This window comes from Procambarus clarkii, chromosome 5 (genome assembly GCF_040958095.1).
Source record: "Procambarus clarkii isolate CNS0578487 chromosome 5, FALCON_Pclarkii_2.0, whole genome shotgun sequence".
Taxonomy (NCBI): Eukaryota; Metazoa; Arthropoda; class Malacostraca; order Decapoda; family Cambaridae; genus Procambarus; species Procambarus clarkii.
Window position 1 is genome coordinate 59,582,934 of NC_091154.1, and position 21,718 is coordinate 59,604,651.

At 45.9% G+C, this 21,718-nt stretch overlaps 1 protein-coding gene across 1 annotated transcript in view; it reads left to right on the forward strand.

Annotated features, from left to right (window-relative positions):
* Window positions 1-21,718, forward strand: part of LOC123752753 (ankyrin-1) — a 193,772-nt gene that overhangs the window by 84,930 nt on the left and 87,124 nt on the right. Inside the window, exon 2 of the mRNA XM_069304666.1 lies at window positions 16,825-17,133. Coding sequence (XP_069160767.1) covers window positions 16,825-17,133 — 309 coding nt within the window. The remainder of the gene's footprint in view (window positions 1-16,824; window positions 17,134-21,718) is intronic.

Sequence of the window (21,718 nt, forward strand, 5' to 3'; positions counted from 1 at the left end):
TATTGAAACCCCTCGCGTTGTTGGGGCTTAACTATAGTGGCTACTGTTCCTAACTCTGGTGGCCACTGTTCATAACCTTGGCGGTTCTGTTCTTAACTATTGCGGCCACAGTTCTTAACTATGGCCGCCACTGTTCTTAACTCTGGCGGCCACTGTTCTTAACTTGTGCGGCTACTGTTCTTAACACTGACGGCCCACTCTTCTTAATTCTGGCGGCCACTGTTCTTCACACTGGCGGCCACTGTTCTTAACTCTGGCGGCCACTGTTCTTAACTCTGGCGGCCACTGTTCTTAACTCTGTCGGCCACTGTTCTCAACTCTAGACCCCACTGTTCTTAACTCTGGAGGCCACTGCTCTTAACTATTGCGGCCACTGTTCTTAACTCTGGAGGCCACTGTTCTTTACTCTGACCGCCTCTGTTCTTAACTCTGACAGCCGATATTCTTTACTCTGGAGCTAACTGTTCTTAACCTTTTGTCCTTAACTATTGCGGCCACTGTTCTTAACTCTGGCGGCCACGGTTCTTAACTCTGATGGCCACTGTTCTTAACTCTGGCGGCAACTGTTCTTAACTCTGGCGGCAACTGTTCTTGACCCTGTTGGTCACTGTTCTTAACTCTGGTGGCCACTGTTCTTAGCCCTGGCGGCCGCTGTTCTTAACTCTGGTGGCCACTGTTCTTAATTCTTGCGGCCACTGTTCTTAACTCTGACAGCCATTGTTCTTTACTTTGGTGGCAACTGTTCTTTACTCTGGTCGTCACTGTTCTTAACGCTGGCGGCCACTGTTCTTACCTCTGCCGGCCGTTGTTCTTTGACTCTGGCAGCCACGGTTCTTAACTCTGGCGGCCACTGTTCTTAACTCTGGCAGCCACTGTTCTTAACTCTGGCGGCCACTGTTCTTAACTTTGGTGGCCCCCGTTCTTAACTCTGGCGGCCACTGTTCTTAACTCTGGCGGCCACTGTTCTTAACTCGTGCGGCCTCTGTTCTTTACTCTGGCGACCACTGTTCTTAACTCTGGCGGCCACTGTTCTTAACTCTGGCGGCCACGGTTCTTAAATTTGGCGACCTCTGTTCGTAACTATTGGGGCCACTGTTCTTAACTCTTGCGGCCACTGTTCTTAACTATTGCGGACACTGTTCTTAACTCTGGAGGCCACTGTTCTTAACTCTGATGGCCACTGTTCTTAACTCTGGCAGGAAATGTTCTTAACACTGGTGGCCACTTTTCTTAACTCTAGAAGCCACTGTTCTTAACTCTGACAGCCACTGTTCTTTACTCTGGTGGCAACTGTTCTTTACTCTGGTGGCTACTGTTCTTAACTCTGGTGGCCACTGTCCTTAACTCTGGCGGCCACTGTTCTTAACTCTGGCGGCCACTGTTTTAACTTTGGCGGCCACTGTTCTTAACTCTGGTGGCCACTGTTCTTAACTTTGGCGGCCACTGTTCCTAACTATTGCGGCCACTGTTCTTAACTCTTGCGGCCACTATTCCTAACTTTGGCGGCCACTGTTATTAAGTTTCAAGCTAAACTTTCTAATATGCTACACTCATCTGAGGTCTATAGAAGAAGAACGAAATCTGATTATGTATTTTGGTTCTACAAGGTAGCCAACTCCATCAAAATATAAATATGTACCCAACTCAATTCATGATTAATCAACCAATTACTTCATGGGATAACTGGGATCTATCAGTTGTTTTTGTAAATGCGCCCAAGAAAGATAGTGTGCACTCTACATTATCAAAACAGTTAACACTGAAAAGCATCACTGAAAGTACTTAGAGTATGGGTAACGATGTGTATCAGTGCTATACCGACGGCTCTGTAGAAGAAGGTGGACGATGTACCGGATGTGCATGTAATATATTTGAACAATCTACTCTCGTACATACAGCAATGAAGCGCGTCAATGACTGGGCAAGTACAACTCAAACCGAACTTGCAGGCATATGCCTTGCCACTGAATTTTTAAAAGACAAAGGCAGTGGACTTATATACTGTAAGTCGCAGAGTGCACTCCTGGCATTGAACGCACATAGTACTGACACCCATAAAATAGTCAGTGATATTCGAATGAATGTTTTAGCTGCTAAAGAAAAGAGATTTGAAATTAAATTCCTATGGATACCATCACATGTTGGCATCTCAAGGCATGACACTGTTGATATGCTTGCAAAGACAGCCTGTAGAAAACCAGTGGTAGAAATTGATATGGGTGTTTCATTAGCAGAGACAAAGAGAATACTTAAACAAATATCTAATGAAGATCTCACCGACCTAACAAATTCACAAAGACCTGAAAGTTGTAGCATTAAATATTATGATAGATATCGTGAGGAGACATTCACATATGGGACTAATAGAACAAGAACCCGGCAATGTGATGTTATAGTGGCCAGAATACGCCTGGGATATAGACGTTCTTACCTCTGGTCGCCACTGTTCTTAACCTTCCGTTCTTAACTACTACAGCCATTGTTCTTACCTCTGGTGGCCACTGTTCTTAACTCTGGCGGCCACTGTTCTAAAATATAACAGCCATAGTTCTTAACTCTGAAAGCCACTGTTCTTTACTCTGCTGGCAACTGTTCTTAACCTTGGCGGTTCTGTTCTTAAATCTGACGGCCACTGTTCTTAACTCTGGTGGTCACTGTTCTTAACTTTGGGAGCCACTGTTTTTAACTCTGACGGCCACTGTTCTTAACTCTGGGGCAACTGTTCTTAATTTTGGCGACCACTGTTCTTAACTCTGGCGGCCACTTTTCTTAACTCTCGAGGACCCTGCTCTTGAATCTGGTGTCCACTGTTCTTAACTATGGCGGCCATAGTTCTTAACTATTGCAGTAACTATTCTTAACTCTGGTGGCCACTGTTCTTAACTCTGGCGGCCACTAATCTTAACTCTGGCGGCCACTGTTCTTAACTTTAGCGGCCACTGTTCTTAACTTTGGCGGCCACTGTTCTTAACTCTGGCGGCCACTGTTCTTATCTCTGGCGGTCACAGTTCTGAAACTATTGCGGCCACTGTTCTTAACCCTGGCGACCACTGTTCTTAACTCTGACGGCCGCTGTTCTTAACTCTGGCGGCCAATGTTCTTAACTCTGTCCGCCACTGTTCTTTACTCTGGTGACCACTGTTCTTAACTCTGACAGCCGATGCTCTTAACTCTGACAGCCACTGTTCTTTACTCTGGTGGAATCTGTTCTAAACTCTGGTGGCCCCTGTTCGTAACCTTCTGTTCTTAACTATTGCAGCCACTGTTCTTACCTCTGGTGGTAACTTTTCTTAACTCTGGCGGCCACTGTTCTTCACTCTGGCGGCCACTGTTCTTAAATATGGCAGCCACTGTTCTTAACTCTGACAGCCACTGTTCTTTACTCTGCTTGCAACTGTTCCTAACCTTGGCGGTTCTGTTCTTAACTCTGACGGCCTCTGTTCTTAACTCTGGTGGCCACTGTTCTTAACTTTGGCGGCCACTTTTCTTAACTCTGGCGGCAACTGTTCTTAACTCTGGCGGCCACTGTTCTTAGCTCTGGTGGCATCTGTTCTTAAATTTGGAGATCAATGTTCTGAACTCTGGCGGCCACTCATCTTTACTCTCACGGCAACTGTTCTTGAATGTGCTGTCCACTGTTCATAACTCTAGTGGCCACTGTTTTTAACTATGTCGGCCACTGTTCTTAACTATGGCAGTAACTATTCTTAACTCGTGAGTCCTCTGTTCTTTACTCTGGCGACCACTGTTCATAACTCTGGCGGCCACTATTCTTGACTCTGGTGACCTCTGTTCTTAACTCGTGCGGCCTCTGTTCTTTACTCTGGCGACAACTGTTCTTAACTCTGGCAGCCACGGTTCTTAACTTTGACGACCTCTGTTCATAACTATTGGGGCCACTGTTCTTAACTCTGGCGGCCACTGTTCTTAACTATTGGGGCCACTGTTCTTCACTCTGTCGGCCGTTGTTCTTAACTTTGGCAGCCACTGTTCTTAACTCTGATGGCCACTATTTTTTAACTCTGGCAACCAATGTTCTTCACTCTGGTGGCCACTGTTCTTAACTCTGGCAGCCACTGTTCTTAAATTTGACAACCACTGTTCTTTACTCCGGTGGCAACTGTTCTTTACTCTGGTGGCTAATGTTCTTAACTCTGACAGCCACTCTTCTTAACTCGTGCGACCACTGTTCTTAACTCTGGTGGCCACTGTTCTAAACTTTGGCGTCCACTTTTCTTAGCTCTGGCGGCCACTGTTCTTAACTCTTGCGGCCACTGTTCTTAACTTTAGCGGCCACTGTTCTTAACTCTAGGGCCTCTGTTCTTTACTCTGGCGGCCACTGTTCTTAACTTTGGCGACCTCTGTTCGTAACTATTGGGGCCACTGTTCTTACCTCTGGCGGTAACTGTTCTTAACTATTGCGGCCACTGTTCTTAACTCTGGCGGCCACTGTTTTTAACTCTGATGGCAACTGTTCTTAACTCTGGCGACCACTGTTCTTCCCTTTTGCGGCCATTGTTCTTAACTCTAGTGGCCACTGTTTTTAACTTTGGCAGCCAATGTTCTTCACTCTCGCGGTCGCTGTTCTTAACTCTGGCGGCCACTGTTCTTAACTCTGGCGGCCACTGTTCTTAACTCTGGTAGCCAATATTTTTCTCTCTGGCGGCCACTGTTCTTAACTCTGGCAGCCACTGTTCTTAACTATTGCGGCCACTGTTCTTAATTATTTCGGCCACTGTTCTTAACTCTGGCGGTCACTGTTCTTAATTATTGCGGCCACTGTTCTTAACTCTGACAGCCATTGTTCTTTACTTTGGTGGCAACTGTTCTTTACTCTGGTCGTCACTGTTCTTAACGCTGGCGGCCACTGTTCTTACCTCTGCTGGCCGTTGTTCTTTAACTCTGGCAGCCACGGTTCTTAACTCTGGCGGCCACTGTTCTTAACTCTGGCAGCCACTGTTCTTAACTCTGGCGGCCACTGTTCTTAACTTTGGCGGCCACTGTTCTTAACTTTGGTGGCCCCCGTTCTTAACTCTGGCGGCCACTGTTCTTAACTCTGGCGGCCACTGTTCTTAACTCGTGCTTCCTCTTTTCTTTACTCTGGCGACCACTGTTCTTAACTCTGGCGGCCACTGTTCTTAACTCTGGCGGCCACGGTTCTTAAATTTGGCGACCTCTGTTCGTAACTATTGGGGCCACTGTTCTTAACTCTTGCGGCCACTGTTCTTAACTATTGCGGACACTGTTCTTAACTCTGGAGGCCACTGTTCTTAACTCTGATGGCCACTGTTCTTAACTCTGGCAGGAAATGTTCTTAACACTGGTGGCCACTTTTCTTAACTCTAGAAGCCACTGTTCTTAACTCTGACAGCCACTGTTCTTTACTCTGGTGGCAACTGTTCTTTACTCTGGTGGCTACTGTTCTTAACTCTGGTGGCCACTGTCCTTAACTCTGGCGGCCACTGTTCTTAACTCTGGCGGCCAATGTTTTAACTTTGGCGGCCACTGTTCTTAACTCTGGTGGCCACTGTTCTTAACTTTGGCGGCCACTGTTCCTAACTATTGCGGCCACTGTTCTTAACACTTGCGGCCACTATTCCTAACTTTGGCGGCCACTGTTCTTAACTTTGGCGGCCACTGTTATTAAGTTTCAAGCTAAACTTTCTAATATGCTGCACTCACCTGAGGTCTATAGAAGAAGAACGAAATCTGATTATGTATTTTGGTTCTACAAGGTAGCCAACTCCATCAAAATATAAATATGTACCCAACTCAATTCATGATTAATCAACCAATTACTTCATGGGATAACTGGGATCTATCAGTTGTTTTTGTAAATGCGCCCAAGAAAGATAGTGTGCACTCTACATTATCAAAACAGTTATCACTGAAAGTACTGAGAGTATGGGTAACGATGTGTATCAGTGCTATACCGACGGCTCTGTAGAAGAAGGTGGACGATGTACCGGATGTGCATGTAATATATTTGAACAATCTACTCTCGTACATACAGCAATGAAGCGCGTCAATGACTGGGCAAGTACAACTCAAACCGAACTTGCAGGTATATACCTTGCCACTGAATTTTTAAAAGACAAAGGCAGTGGACTTATATACTGTAAGTCGCAGAGTGCACTCCTGGCATTGAACGCACATAGAACTGACACCCATAAAATAGTCAGTGATATTCGAATGAATGTTTTAGCTGCTAAAGAAAAGAGATTTGAAATTAAATTCCTATGGATACCATCACATGTTGGCATCTCAAGGCATGACACTGTTGATATGCTTGCAAAGACAGCCTGTAGAAAACCAGTGGTAGAAATTGATATGGGTGTTTCATTAGCAGTGACAAAGAGAATACTTAAACAAATATCTAATGAAGATCTCACCGACCTAACAAATTCACAAAGACCGGAAAGTTGTAGCATTAAATATTATGATAGATATCGTGAGGAGACATTCACATATGGGACTAATTGAACAAGAACCCGGCAATGTGATGTTATAGTGGCCAGAATACGCCTGGGATATAGACGTATCTGGCAGCTTTCTCAAAACCCAAATGTCGAGTACACAATGTGTCAACTTTGTGAAAGAGAAAACATGCACTCTCTTGAACAATATATTGTAGAATGTCCCATATTGACTGACTTTCGCCCTCCTGGGCTAAGGTATGCTGAACTGTGTAATTACTATATGAGTACTGGAACACTTGATGATATATTGGACTTGTATCCAAGATTGACCATGTAATGTATCATTTATACAATGCATGTATGTGATGTAATTATATAACCTGAGCTTGTAAAAGCACCTTAATCACCTTCAGTGAATAAGTGCTTAACTGCACACTAGTTTCTCTGTCAGCTATCTCACCCTGTCAGAGTAAAAGAGACAAATGTATGTGAATGCGTGTGTGCGTATATATGCATGTATATATGTATATGTACGTATATATGTGTGTGTATGTATATGTATGTGTGTAAAGTACATATGGAAGTTGATCAGAATTGCATTTCACATTTGTAAATGCACATTAATGACACTTCGAAAACTTTATGTAGGGCATACGTAAATCTGTATATCTATGTATTTACGTTTGTAGGTTAGCTTAGCATTTTAAAAGTACCGAATCACCTTCTGTGGTTGATTGTTCAATAAATCTCTGAACTATATGTTTAACTGATCTCTAACCCTGTCCATGGAGGACAGAAGAAAATATATATATGCTGGTTAGCATTGTAAATGTGTGGCCACGTTTGTGGTAGAAAATAATAATAATAAAAAAAAACCTGTTCTTAACTCTGGCGGCCACTGTTCTTAACTCTGGCGGCCACTGTTCTTAACTCTGGCGGCCACTGTTCTTAACTCTGGCGGCCACTGTTCTTAACTCTGGCGGCCACTGTTCTTAACTCTGTCCGACCAGGTTTCTTTACTCTGGTGACCACTGTTCTTAACTCTGACAGCCGATGCTCTTAACTCTGACAGCCACTGTTCTTTACTCTGGTGGGAACTGTTCTTAACTCTGGTGGCCACTGTTCTTTACTCTGGTGGAAACTGTTCTTACCTCTGGTGGCCACTGTTTTTAACCTTCTGTTCTTAACTATTACAGCCACTGTTCTTACCTCTGGTGGCCACTGTTCTTAAATATAGCACCCACTGTTCTTAACTCTGACAGCCACTGTTCTTTACTCTGCTGGCAACTGTTCTTAACCTTGGCGGTTCTGTTCTTAACTCTGACGGCCACTGTTCTTAACTCTGACGGCCACTGTTCTTAACTCTGGTGGTCACTGTTCTTAACTTTGGCGGCCACTGTTCTTAACTCTGGCGGCCACTGTTCTTAACTCTGGCGGCCACTGTTCTTAACTCTGGCGGCAACTGTTCTTAACTCTGGCGGCCACTGTTCTTTACTCTGACCGCCTCTGTTCTTAACTCTGACAGCCACTGTTCTTAACTCTGGAGGCCACTGTTCTTTACTCTGACCGCCTTTGTTCTTAACTCTGACAGCCGATATTGTTTACTCTGGAGCCAACTGTTCTTAACCTTTTGTCCTTAACTATTGCGGCCACTGTTATTAACTCTGGCGGCACCGGATCTGAACTCTGATGGCCACTGTTCTTAACTCTGGCGGCAATTGTTCTTAACTCTGGCGCCAACTGTTCTTGACCTTGTTGGCCAATTTTCATCACTCTGGCGGTCACTGTTCTTACCTCTGGCGGCAATTGTTCTTAACTCTGGTGGCCACTGTTCTTTACTCTGGCGGCCGTTGTTCTTAACTCTGGCGGCCAGTGTTCTTAACTCTTGTGGCCACTGTTCTTAACTCTGACAGCCATTGTTCTTTACTCTGGTGGCAACTGTTCTTTACTCTGGTCGCCACTGTTCTTAACGCTGGCGGCCACTGTTCTTACCTCTTGCGGCCGTTGTTCTTAACTCTGGTGGCCAGTGTTCTTAACTTTGGCAGCCACTGTTCCTAACTTTTGCGGCCACTGTTCTTAACTCTGGCGGTCACTGTTCTTACCTCTGGCGGCAATTGTTCTTTACTCTGGCGACCACTGTTCTTAACTCTGGCAGCCACGGTTCTTAACTTTGACGACCTCTGTTCATAACTATTGGGGCCACTGTTCTTAACTCTGGTGGCCACTGTTCTAAACTTTGGCGTCCACTTTTCTTAGCTCTGGCGGCCACTGTTCTTAACTCTGGCGGCCACTGTTCTTAACTTTAGCGGCCACTGTTCTTAACTCTAGGGCCTCTGTTCTTTACTCTGGCGGCCACTGTTCTTAACTTTGGCGACCTCTGTTCGTAACTATTGGGGCCACTGTTCTTACCTCTGGCGGTAACTGTTCTTAACTATTGCGGCCACTGGTCTTAACTCTGGCGGCCACTGTTTTTAACTCTGATGGCAACTGTTCTTAACTCTGGCGACCACTGTTCTTCCCTCTTGCGGCCATTGTTCTTAACTCTAGTGGCCACTGTTTTTAACTTTGGCAGCCAATGTTCTTCACTCTCGCGGTCGCTGTTCTTAACTCTGGCGGCCACTGTTCTTAACTCTGGTGGCCACTGTTCTTAACTCTGACCGCCAATGTTTTTTACTCTGGTGACCACTGTTCTTTTCTCTGACAGCCGATGTTCTTTTCTCTGGTGGCAACTGTTCTTAACCCTCTGTTCTTAACTATTGCGGCCACTTTCTTAGCTCTGGCGAGCACTGTTCTTATCTCTGGCTGTCACTGTTCTAAATGCTGTTGGCCACTGTTCTTGGCTCTGGTGGCAACTGTTCTTAATTCTGGCGGAAACTGTTCTTGTCCTGGTGGCCAATGTTCTTCACTCTAGCGGCCACTGTTCTTCACATTGGTTGCCACTGTTCTTAACTCTGGCGGCCACTATTCTGAATTTATGGAGGCCACTGATCCTAACTTTGGCTGCCACTGTTTTTATCTATGGTGGCCATAGTTCTTTACTCTGGCAGCCACTGCTCTTAACTCTGGCGGCCACTGCTCTTAACTCTGGCAGCCACTGTTCTTAACTCTGGCGGACACCGTTCATAACTCTGGCGGCCACTGTTCTTAACTCTGGTGGACACTGTTCTTAACTATTGTGACCACTGTTCTTAACTCTGACAGCAATTGTTATTTACTCTGGTGGCAACTGTTATTTACTCTGGCGGCCACTGTTCTTAACTCTGGCGGCCACTGTTCTTAACTCTGGCGGCCACTGTTCATAACTATGGCGGCTACTGTTCTTAACTATTGCGGCCACTGTTCTTAACGTTAGCAGCAACTGTTCCAATTTTTGGCAGTTAATGTTCTTAACTTTGGCGGTTAATGTTCTTAACTCTGGCGGCCACTGTTCTTAACTCTGGCGGCCACTGTTCTTAACTCGTGCGGCCTCTGTTCTTTACTCTGGCGACCACTGTTCTTAACTCTGGCGGCCACTGTTCTTAACTTTGGCTGACACTGTTCTTATCTTTGGCGGCCACTGTTCTTAACTTTGGCAGACACTGTTCTTAACTATTGTGACCACTGTTCTTAACTCTGGCGGCCACTGTTCTTAACTCTGAAGGCCACTGTTCTTAACTCTGGCGGCCACTGTTCTTAACTCTGAAGGCCACTGTTCTTAACTCTGGCGGCCACTGTTCTTAACGTTAGCAGCAACTGTTCTTAACTTTGCCGGTTAATGTTCTTAACTCAGGCGGCCACTGTTCTTAACTCTGGCGGACACTGTTCTTAACTCGTGCGGCCTCTGTTCTTTAATCTGGCAACCACTGTTCTTAACTCTGGCGGCCACGGTTCTTAACTTTGGCGACCTCTGTTCGTAACTATTGGGGCCACTGTTCTTAACTCTGGCGGCCACTGTTCTCAACTCTGGCGGCCACTGTTCTTAACTCTGGTGGCCAATGTTCTTAACTCTGGTGGCCAATGTTTTTAACTAATGCGGCCACTATTTTAACTCTGGCGGAAACTGTTCTTAACTCTGACCGCCAATGTTCTTTACTCTCGTGACCATTGTTCTTATCTCTGACAACAGATGTTCTTTTCTCTGGTGGTACCTGTTCTTAACCCTCGGTTCTTAACTATTGCGGCCACTGTTCTTAACTATTGCGGCCACTGTTCTTAACTCTGGCGGCCACTGTTCTCAACTCTGGCGGCCACTGTTCTTAACTCTGGTGGCCAATGTTCTTAACTCTGGCGGCCACTGTTTTTAACTAATGCGGCCACTATTTTAACTCTGGCGGAAACTGTTCTTAACTCTGACCGCCAATGTTCTTTACTCTCGTGACCATTGTTCTTATCTCTGACAACAGATGTTCTTTTCTCTGGTGGTACCTGTTCTTAACCCTCGGTTCTTAACTATTGCGGCCACTGTTCTTAACTATTGCGGCCACTGTTCCTAACTCTGGCGGCCACTGTTCTCAACTCTGGCGGCCACTGTTCTTAACTCTGGCGGCCACTGTTCTCAACTCTGGCGGCCACTGTTCTTAACTCTGGTGGCCAATGTTCTTAACTCTGGCGGCCACTGTTGTTAACTAATGCGGCCACTATTTTAACTCTGGCGGAAACTGTTCTTAACTCTGACCGCCAATGTTCTTTACTCTCGTGACCATTGTTCTTATCTCTGACAACCGATGTTCTTTTCTCTGGTGGTACCTGTTCTTAACCCTCGGTTCTTAACTATTGCGGCCACTGTTCTTAACTCTGGCGACCACTGTTCTTATCTCTGGCAGTCACTGTTCTATATTCTGATGGGCACTGTTCTAGGCTCTGACGGCAACTGTCCTTAACTCTGGCGGCAACTGTTCTTAACTCTGGCGGCCACTGTTCTTTACTCTGACCGCCTCTGTTCTTAACTCTGACAACCGATAATATTTACTCTGGAGCCAACTGTTCTTAACCTATTGTCCTTAACTATTGCGGCCACTGTTCTTAACTCTGATGGTCACTGTTCTTAACTCTGGCAGCAACTGTTCTTAATTCTTGGGGAAAGTGTTCTTGACCCTGGTGTCCAATGTTCTCCACTCCAGCGGCCACTGTTCTTAACTCAGGAGGCCACTGTTTTTAACTCTAGTGGACACTGTTTATAACTCTGTCGGACACCGTTCATAACTATGGCGGCCACTGTTCTTAACTCGGGCGGGCTCTGTTCTTAACTATTGTGATCACTCTTCTTAACTCTGGCGGCCACTGTTCTCAACTCTGAAGGCCACTGTTCTTAACTCTGGCAGCCACTGTTCTTAACTATTGCGGCCACTATTCTTAACTCTGGCGGCCACTGTTCCTAACGTTAGCAGCAACTGTTCTTAACTTTGGCGGTTAATGTTCTTAACTCTGGCGGCCACTGTTCTTAACTCTGGCGGCCACTGTTCTTAACTTTGGCGACCTCTGTTCGTAACTATTGGCGCCACTGTTCTTAACTCTGACGGCCACTGTTCTTAACTTTGGCGACCTCTGTTCGTAACTATTGGCGCCACTGTTCTTAACTCTGACGGCCACTGTTCTTAACTATTGCGGCCACTGTTCTTAACTCTAGCGGCCACTGTTCTTAACACTGATGGCCACTGTTGTTAACTCTGGCGGCACTGTTCTTAACTCTGGCGGCCACTGTTCCTAACTATTGCGGCTACTGTTCTTAACTCATGTGGCCACTATTCTTAATTATTGCAGCCACTGTTCTTACCTTTTCTGGCCACTTTTCTTAACTGTGGCGGCCACTGTTCCTCACTCTGACGGCCACTGTTCTTAAATATGGCAGCCACTGTTCTTAGCTCTGACAGCTACTGTTCTTTACTCTGCTGGCAACTGTTCTTAATCTTGGCGGTTCTGTTCTTAACTCTGACGGCCACTGTTCTTAACTCTGGCGGCCACTGTTCTTAACCCCTGGCGGCCACTATTCTTAACTCTGACCGACAATGTTCTTTTCTCTGGTGGCTACTGTTCTTAACACTTTAGTGCGTGCGGCACTCCTGAAAAAAAAAGCACCTTGTGCGCGCGGCGTTCTGCGCGCTCAAGCGTAAACACAAAAAAGTGTATAATCTTTTCCTGCTCCTAACATCAATTCACGAGCTACGTTTTTCATTTTGGTATCAATGCGTTGGCAATAAAATTCTCTACAAGATCATATGCATAAAATGTCACCAAAGCATTTGCTATCCCACCACTAAGTAAATAAACACGAAGATGACTCGCCGTGACACCCAAACAGGAAGTAAATGTTCATACTCTTTCGTTTGTTGGAAGCCTCACAGTCATCCTACAGCGCTTATTTTGATATCACTGAACTCGCAATAAAATTCCCCACCCAGACATATGCCTATCAATGTCTAATTATGTTCTGCACGAGTGTGGGAACTGGGCGAAGCGTTCGCCGTGATTTCAGCAGCGACGACACCGCTGTGATGCAGCGCTTTGAAAGTTTATACTTATTTCACTGTCCTGGCATTATTTCTCAAGCTACGTATTTCATTTTTATTGCAATGTGTTCGCAATAGAAAGTTCTATAAGAACATGGGTAGAATTGGCCAACAGAGCGTCAAACAAGTTTGCGGCGAATAAAATCTTACGCGAATCTTACGCGTGTTTGTACCCGTGAGCGTAAAAAGTTTTTACTTTGCTCATGTTTTTTCAAGTTTATACTTGATTCACACCGTTTTTTTTGTTTGTATAGTGTTCGGAATAAAATTCTCTACACAGACATATGCATATAAATGTAGAATCATGATCGCGGCCAACACATGAGTGTGTGGAGTGTGCGATTACCCTCGTTGTGTCACCAACTCAATAGTCTCTCCTCTAAGTTACAATACACGGCCGTTTTCTCAAATAGGCTCTGTGCCTTTTAGAGAAAACAACAATTTAATGGCAAACATATTCATACAAACCCCAAGTCGATCAGGTAGTAAATACCCAATATAAAACACGGTCCGTAAATTTACGTCGTGATCCGACAAGAGGTTAGGCAAAACGCCCGTAATTCCAAGAGGAAAATCCAGAGAAGTGTTAACCTTCTGTTCCTAACTATTGCGGCCACTGTTTTTATCTTTGGCGGCCACTGTTCTTATCTCTGGCAGCAATTGTTCTTAACTGTGATGGCCACTGTTCTTAACTCTGTCGGCTACTATTCTTCACCCTGGTTGTCATTGTTCATGAACCTGGCGGCCACTGTTCTTAACTCTGGCGGTAAATGTTCTTCACTCTGGCGGCCACTGTTCTCAACTCTGGAGGCCACTGTTCTTAACTCTGGAGGCCACTGTTCTTAACTCTGGCGGCCACTGTTCTTAACTCTGGCGGCAAATGTTCTTCACTCTGGCGGCCACTGTTCTCAACTCTGGAGGCCACTGTTCTTAACTCTGGCGGCCACTGTTCTTAACTCTGGCGGCCACTGTTCTTAACTCTGGCGGCCACTTTTCCTAACTCTGACGGCCACTGTTCTTAGCTCTGGCGGCTGCTGTTCTTAACTATTTTGGCCACTGTTCTTAACTGTGGCGGCTACTGTTCTTAACTCTGTTGGACACTGTTCTTAACTATTTTGGCCACTGTTCTTAACTGTAGCGGCCACTGTTCTTAACTCTGTTGGACACTGTTCTTAACTATTTTGGCCACTGTTCTTAACTATTGCAGCCACTGTTCTTAACTCTGACCGCCACTGTTCTTTACTCTTGTGACCACTGTTCTTATCTCTGACAGCCACTGTTCTTACCTCTGGCGGCCACTGTTCTTAACTCTGGTTGCCACTGTTCTTACCTCTGGCGGCCACTGTTCTTAACTGTGGCGGCTACTGTTCTTAACTCTGGCGGCCACTGTTCTTAACTCCTGCGGCTACTGTTCTTAACTATTGCAGCCACTGTTCTTAACTCTGGCGTCCATTGTTCTTAACTCTGGTGGCCAATGTTCTTAACTCCGGCGGCCGATGTTCTTATCTCTGGCAGCAAATGGTCTTAACTCTGTCGTCCGCTGTTCTTAACTCTAGTGTCCTCTATTCTTAACTCTTGTGGCCACTTTTCTTAACTCTGGTGGCCATTGTTCTTAACTCTGGTGGCCACTGTTCTTAACTCTGGCGGCCGCTGTTCTTAACTCTGGCGGCCGCTGTTCTTAACTCTGGCGGCCGCTGTTCTTAACTCTGGCTGCCACTGTTCTTAACTCTGGCGGTAACTGTTCTTAACTCTGGCTGCCACTGTTCTTAACTCTGGCGGCCACTGTTCTTAATTCTGGCGGCCACTGTTCTTAACTATGACGGCCACTGTTCTTAACTCTGGCGGCCACTGTTCTTAACTGTGGCGGCCACTGTTCTTAACTCTGGCGGTAACTGTTCTTAACTCTGGCTGCCACTGTTCTTAACTCTGGCGGCCACTGTTCTTAATTCTGGCGGCCACTGTTCTTAACTATGACGGCCACTGTTCTTAACTCTGGCGGCCACTGTTCTTAACTATGGCTGTCACTGTTCTTAACTCTGGCGGCCGCTGTTCTTAACTCTGGCGGCCAATGGTCTTAACTCCGGCGGCCACTGTTCTTAACTCTGGCGGCCGCTGTTCTTAACTCTGGCGGCCGCTGTTCTTAACTCTGGCGGCCAATGGTCTTAACTCTGGCGGCCACTGTTCTTAACTCTGGCGGCCGCTGTTCTTAACTATGGCTGTCACTGTTCTTAACTCTGGCGGCCGCTGTTCTTAACTATGGCTGTCACTGTTCTTAACTCTGGCGGCCGCTGTTCTTAACTCTGGCGGCCAATGGTCTTAACTCTGGCGGCCACTGTTCTTAACTCTGGCGGCCGCTGTTCTTAACTCTGGCGGCCGCTGTTCTTAACTCTGGCGGCCGCTGTTCTTAATTCTTGCGGCCACTGTTCTTAACTATGGCTGCCACTGTTCTTAACTCTGGCGGTAACTGTTATTAACTCTGGCTGCCACTGTTTTTAACTCTGGCGGCCACTGTTCTTAACTGTGGCGGCCACTGTTCTTAACTGTGGCGGCCACTGTTCTTAACTCTGCCGGCCACTGTTCTTAACTGTGGCGGCCACTGTTCTTAACTCAGGCGGTCACTGTTCTTAACTCTGACGGCCACTGTTCTTAACTCAGGCGGTCACTGTTCTTAACTCTGACGGCCGCTGTTCTTAACTCTGACGGCCGCTGTTCTTAACTCTGGCGGTAACTGTTCTTAACTCTGGCTGCCACTGTTCTTAACTCTGGCGGTCACTGTTCTTAACTCTGGCGGTCACTGTTCTTAACTCTGACGGCCACTGTTCTTAACTCTGGCGGTCACTGTTCTTAACTCTGGCGCCACTGTTCTTAACTCTGATGGCCACTGTTCTTAACTCTGACGACCACTGTTCTTAACTCTGGCGGTCACTGTTCTTAACTCTGACGGCCACTGTTCTTAACTCTGGCGGTCACTGTTCTTAACTCTGGCGCCACTGTTCTTAACTCTGATGGCCACTGTTCTTAACTCTGACGGCCACTGTTCTTCACTCTGGCGGTCACTGTTCTTAACTCTGACGGCCACTGTTCTTAACTCTGGCGGTCACTGTTCTTAACTCTGATGTCCACTGTTCTTAACTCTGGCGGTCACTGTTCTTAACTCTGACGGCCACTGTTCTTAACTCTGGTGGTCACTGTTCTTAACTCTGACGGCCACTGTTCTTAACTCTGACGGCCACTGGTCTTAACTCTGACGGCCACTGTTCCTAACTCTGACGGCCACTGTTCTTAACTCTGACTTCCACTGTTCTTAACTCTGACGGCCACTGTTCTTAACTCTGGCGGTCACTGTTCTTAACTCTGACGGCCACTGTTCTTAACTCTGGCGGTCACTGTTCTTAACTCTGACGGCCACTGTTCTTAACTCTGGCGGTCACTGTTCTTAACTCTGACGTCCACTGTTCTTAACTCTGGCGGTCACTGTTCTTAACTCTGGCGGTCACTGTTCTTAACTCTGGCGGTCACTGTTCTTAACTCTGGCGGTCACTGTTCTTAACTCTGGCGGTCACTGTTCTTAACTCTGGCGGTCACTGTTCTTAACTCTGGTGGTCACTGTTGTTAACTCTGACGGCCACTGTTCTTAACTCTGACGGCCACTGTTCTTAACTCTGACGGCCACTGTTCTTAACTCTGACGGCCACTCACCTCTGGAGTTCGTATCACGTGGTCCAGCCAAGACATGAGTATTGCCTTGTAAGGTTCAAATAAATATTTCACACAGGTTCCTATAGTCATGATAAATGATCACATATCATCCAATTTTTATTAACACAGTTAAACAGACGGTTTATTGTGATTATTCTCGTGGAAATGTTAATCATGTTTGGACATTGTAGTTACAACAAATTTATTTCTGACTGTTACAGGGACAGTGTTGGAGACAGTGTGAAGTAGAGTATGCAGTATTGCGACAGGGGATCAGGGAGGGAAATACTGGACGTCTTGCGGGCAGCATCCCCCTGGTGTGTGACGGCCACCAGCAGGACCACACTGGCAGGACTCCCCTCCACTGGGCGGCGGAGCTCGGCCCGGCCCAGGTGGTGAAGGTCCTCCTGGAGGCGTGCTCGGTGTACCCACACGTCCTGACCTGGGCTGGGGAGACCCCTGCTGACCTGGCACTGCGGGCAGGTCATCTCCAGGTCATCAACACTCTCCACAGTTACCACAGGTCCAAGGTTAGTTCTGTGTTAATGTTGGTAAACAGATGTCTTAACCGTTGTCAGTATTCACCACGACTGGTGACTGTCACACCTGCCCGACTTGGGCTTGGTGATGACGCCCGCGTCATGTAAACTGACGCGGGCGTCAATTTATATGACGTGGGCGAGCGAGGATCACTAACTCCTCAGAGCTTCAATAGTAGTCAGGGGAAGGCGAAAACTCCAGCATGGTAGCAGAAGTTGCCTATGGACTCTTTCCTTATTATGACTACTCGATAGCCCAGTCGGTAGAGCTTCGGCATCACATGCGTGGGGTCCGCGGTTCAAGTCTCCGACAGCCCAGGTGAATTAAATGTTTATTTCCAACATTACAAGTATAAATGACAATTTATAAGTATCATTATTATTGAGAAAATCCACAGGAGCCGTAATGAGGATTCGAACCTATGTGCTGTGCATCACGGGTCGTATGGATTTTCTCATTGATGCAGTCATGTTAGTGTGATTACTCTCTTTATTTTTATTTATATAGTCGTAATGGCTTGGCGATTCTTCCTCATAGTTCCCATCCCTTCTCTGTGTATTATTATTATAATTAAAGCCACGTCCATAGTTTTATACTTCAGCCCAAAACAAAGTCATAGTTATAGTAAACTCTCAGTGTATATACACCAGGAAGTTGGGTATACATCTCAGTGTATATACACCAGGAAGTTGGGTATACATCCCGGTGTATATACACAGGGAAGTGGAGTATACATCTCAGTGTATATACACCAGGAAGTTGGGTATACATCCCGGTGTATATACACCAGGAAGTTGGGTATACATCTCAGTGTATATACACCAGGAAGTTGGGTATACATCTCAGTGTATATACACAGGGAAGTGGGGTATACATCTCAGTGTATATACACAGGGAAGTTGGGTATACATCTCAGTGTATATACACAGGGAAGTTGGGTATACATCTCAGTGTATATACACAGGGAAGTGGGGTATACATCCCGGTGTATATATATATACACCATGAAGTTGGGTATACATCTCGGTGTATATACACCAGGAAGTTGGGTATACATCTCGGTGTATATACACCGGGAAGTGGGGTATACATCTCATTGTATATACACCAGGAAGTTGGGTATACATCTCGGTGTATATACACAAGGAAGTGGGGTATACATCTCGGTGTATATACACCGGGAAGTGGGGTATACATCTCATTGTATATACACCAGGAAGTGGGGTATACATCTCAGTGTATATACACAAGGAAGTGGGGTATACATCTCAGTGTATATTCACCGGGAAGTTGGGTATACATCTCAGTGTATATATATATACACAGGGAAGTTGGGTATACATCTCAGTGTATATACACAGGGAAGTTGGGTATACATCTCAGTGTATATATATATACACAAGGAAGTGGGGTATACATCTCGGTGTATATACACCGGGAAGTTGGGTATACATTTCAGTGTATATATACAGGGAAGTTAGGTATACATCTCGGTGTATATACACAGGGAAGTGGGGTATACATCTCAGTGTATATATACACAGGGAAGTGGGGTATACATCTCAGTGTATATATACACAGGGAAGTGGGGTATACATCTCAGTGTATATATACACAGGGAAGTGGGGTATACATTTCAGTGTATATATATACAGGGAAGTGGGGTATACATCTCAGTCTATATGGTGGTGAATAGGGGGTCTGACAGCTGAATGGATAGCGCTCGGGATTCGTCGTCCTGAGGTTTCAAGTTCGATCCCCGGTGAAGGCGGAAACAAATGGGCAGAGTTTCTTTCACCCTGATGCATCTGTTCACCTAGCCGTAAATAGGTGCCTGGGAGTTAGGCAGCTACTACGGGTTGCTTCCTGGAGGTGTGTAACAAGAAGGAGGCCTGGTCGAGGACTGGGCCGCGGGGACGCTAAGCCCCGAAATCCTCTCAAGATAACCTCAAGATATATGCCAAGAAGTGAGGTATACATCTGTGAGTATACACCAGCTCAATAGTATACTCCACTTAACAACATAACTACCCGCTGTTCACTCAGTAACAACGTAAAGAACATAATTATGAACTACAAACTGTAACATTCACATATAAACAAGAATTATGGAACTGTTCTTGAGACAAATTTCCCGTGACTAATTATCTGAATATTTTGTCTTGTGTTTTGGGTTTGTTAAACATAGTTATTGATGCGTTGTTTTCTCGACGTAATGTCTTGGTATAAACACAATGTGATTATTGTTTTTGAGCTTTTGCTGAATGTTATATCAGTGCTAAATACAACATGATTAATGTTGTAAAACATTCTCATCAATGTTGCATCAATGATAAACACAAGATGATTAATGCTGTTAAGCATTTTTAACAATGTTAAATCAATATTACAGACAATATGGTTAAGACAGAGAAGACAACTTGACCAGAGTTTCCATAATGTTAATCATGTTGTTGTTTGTTGATTAGGATTCAGCTACTGGGAACTAAACGTTCCAAGTAGCACGGGCTATGGTGAGCCCGTAGTGGACTTACCTGGGACAGGAGCGGGGCTGTCGTTAAACATGTATATTAAAATCCTCGCCAGGTTCTCTTCACACAAGTGACAATATACATCAGGTATACATATAGTCACAGAGAGCCTCAGTCTACGAGGTCAGGACTCTTAGTCTACGAGGTCAGGACTCTCAGTCTACGAGGTCAGGACTCTCAGTCTACGAGGTCATGACCCTCAGTCTACGAGGTCATGACCCTCAGTCTACGAGGTCATGACCCTCAGTCACTGAGGTCAGGACTCTCAGTCTACGAGGTCAGGACTCTCAGTCTACGAGGTCAGGACCCTCAGTCTACGAGGTCATGACCCTCAGTCTACGAGGTCATGACCCTCAGTCTACGAGGTCAGGACCCTCAGTCTACGAGGTCATGACCCTCAGTCTACGAGGTCATGACCCTCAGTCTACGAGGTCAGGACTCTCAGTCTACGAGGTTATGACCCTCCTCTTAAGTGTGTGTGTGTGTGTGAACTCACCTAGTTGTACTCGCCTAGTTGTGCTTGCGGAGGTTGAGCTCTGGCTCTTTGGTCCCGCCTCTCAACTATCAATCAACTGGTGTACAGATTCCTGAGCCTACTGAGCTCTAAGATATCTACATTTGAAACTGTGTATGGCGTCAGCCTCCACCACATCACTTCCTAATGCATTGCACTTGTTTACTACTCTGACACTGAAAAAGTTCTTTCAAATGTCTCTGTGGCTCATTTGGGTACTAAGTTTTCCCCTGTGTCCCCTTGTTCGTGTTCCACCCGTGCTGAAGAGTTTGTCTTTGTCCACCCTGTAAATTCCTCTGAGAATTTTGCAGGTGGTTATCTTGAGGTTATCTTGAGATGATTTCGGGGCTTTTTAGTGTCCCCGCGGCCCGGTCCTCGACCAGGCCTCCACCCCCAGGAAGCAGCCTGTGACAGCTGACTAACACCCAAGTACCTATTTTACTGCTAGGTAACAGCGGCATAGGGTGAAAGAAACTCTGCCCAATGTTTCTCGCCGGCGCCTGGGATCGAACCCAGGACCACAGGATCACGAGTCCAGCGTGCTGTCCGCTCGGCCGACCGGCTCCCAGGTGGTTATCATGTCTTCCCTTACTCTTCTGTTTTCCAGGGGACGTGAGGTTCAGCTCCTTTAGCCTTTCCTCGTAGCTCTTACCTCTCAGTTCCGGGACAAGTCTGGTGGCATACCGCTGAATCTTCTCAAACTTTGCCTTGTGTTTAACTTGGTATGGACTCCAAGCTGGAGTTGCATATTCCGGAACTGGTCTGACATAAGTGGTATGCAGGGTCCTGAACGATTCCTTACACAAATTTCAAAAGGCAGTTCTTATGTTGGCCCGTCTAGAATATGTCACTGATGATATCCTTTTGATGTGGGCCTCTGGGGACAGGTTCGGTGTCATATCAACCCCCAGGTCTTTCTCTCTATTTGACTCTTGTAGGATTTCACCTCCCAGATGGTACCTTGTGTTCAGCCTTCTGCTCCCTTCGCCTAATTTCATTACTTTACACTTTCCAGAGTTGAACTTTAGTAGCCATTTTCTAGACCATCTCTCCAGTTTTTCCAGGTCGTCCTGTAGTTTCTGTCTATCTTCATCTGTCTTTATTCTTCTCATAATTTTTGCATCTTCAGCCAACATTGAAGGGAATGAGTCTATACCCTCAGGAAAGTCGTTTACATATATTAATAACAGGATGGGTCCAAGTACAGAGCCCTGTGTGACCCCGCTGGTGACATCACGCCACTCTGATGTCTCTCTCTTGCCAGTTATTCGCTGTTTCCTGTTGCTTAGATATTCCCTGATCCACTGGAGCACCTTACATTTAACTCCTGCCTGATGCTAAAACTTTTATAACAGAATTTTATGGGGTACTGTGTCAAAGGCTTTCTGACAGTCCAAGAAAATGCAGTCTGCCCACACTTCTCTTTCTTGCCTAATTTTTGTTGCTTGGACATAGAATTCTATCAAGTCAAGTTATGGTCAAGACACATAAGCCAGGGGCATCTATGGCTGGTCAAGACACATAAACCTG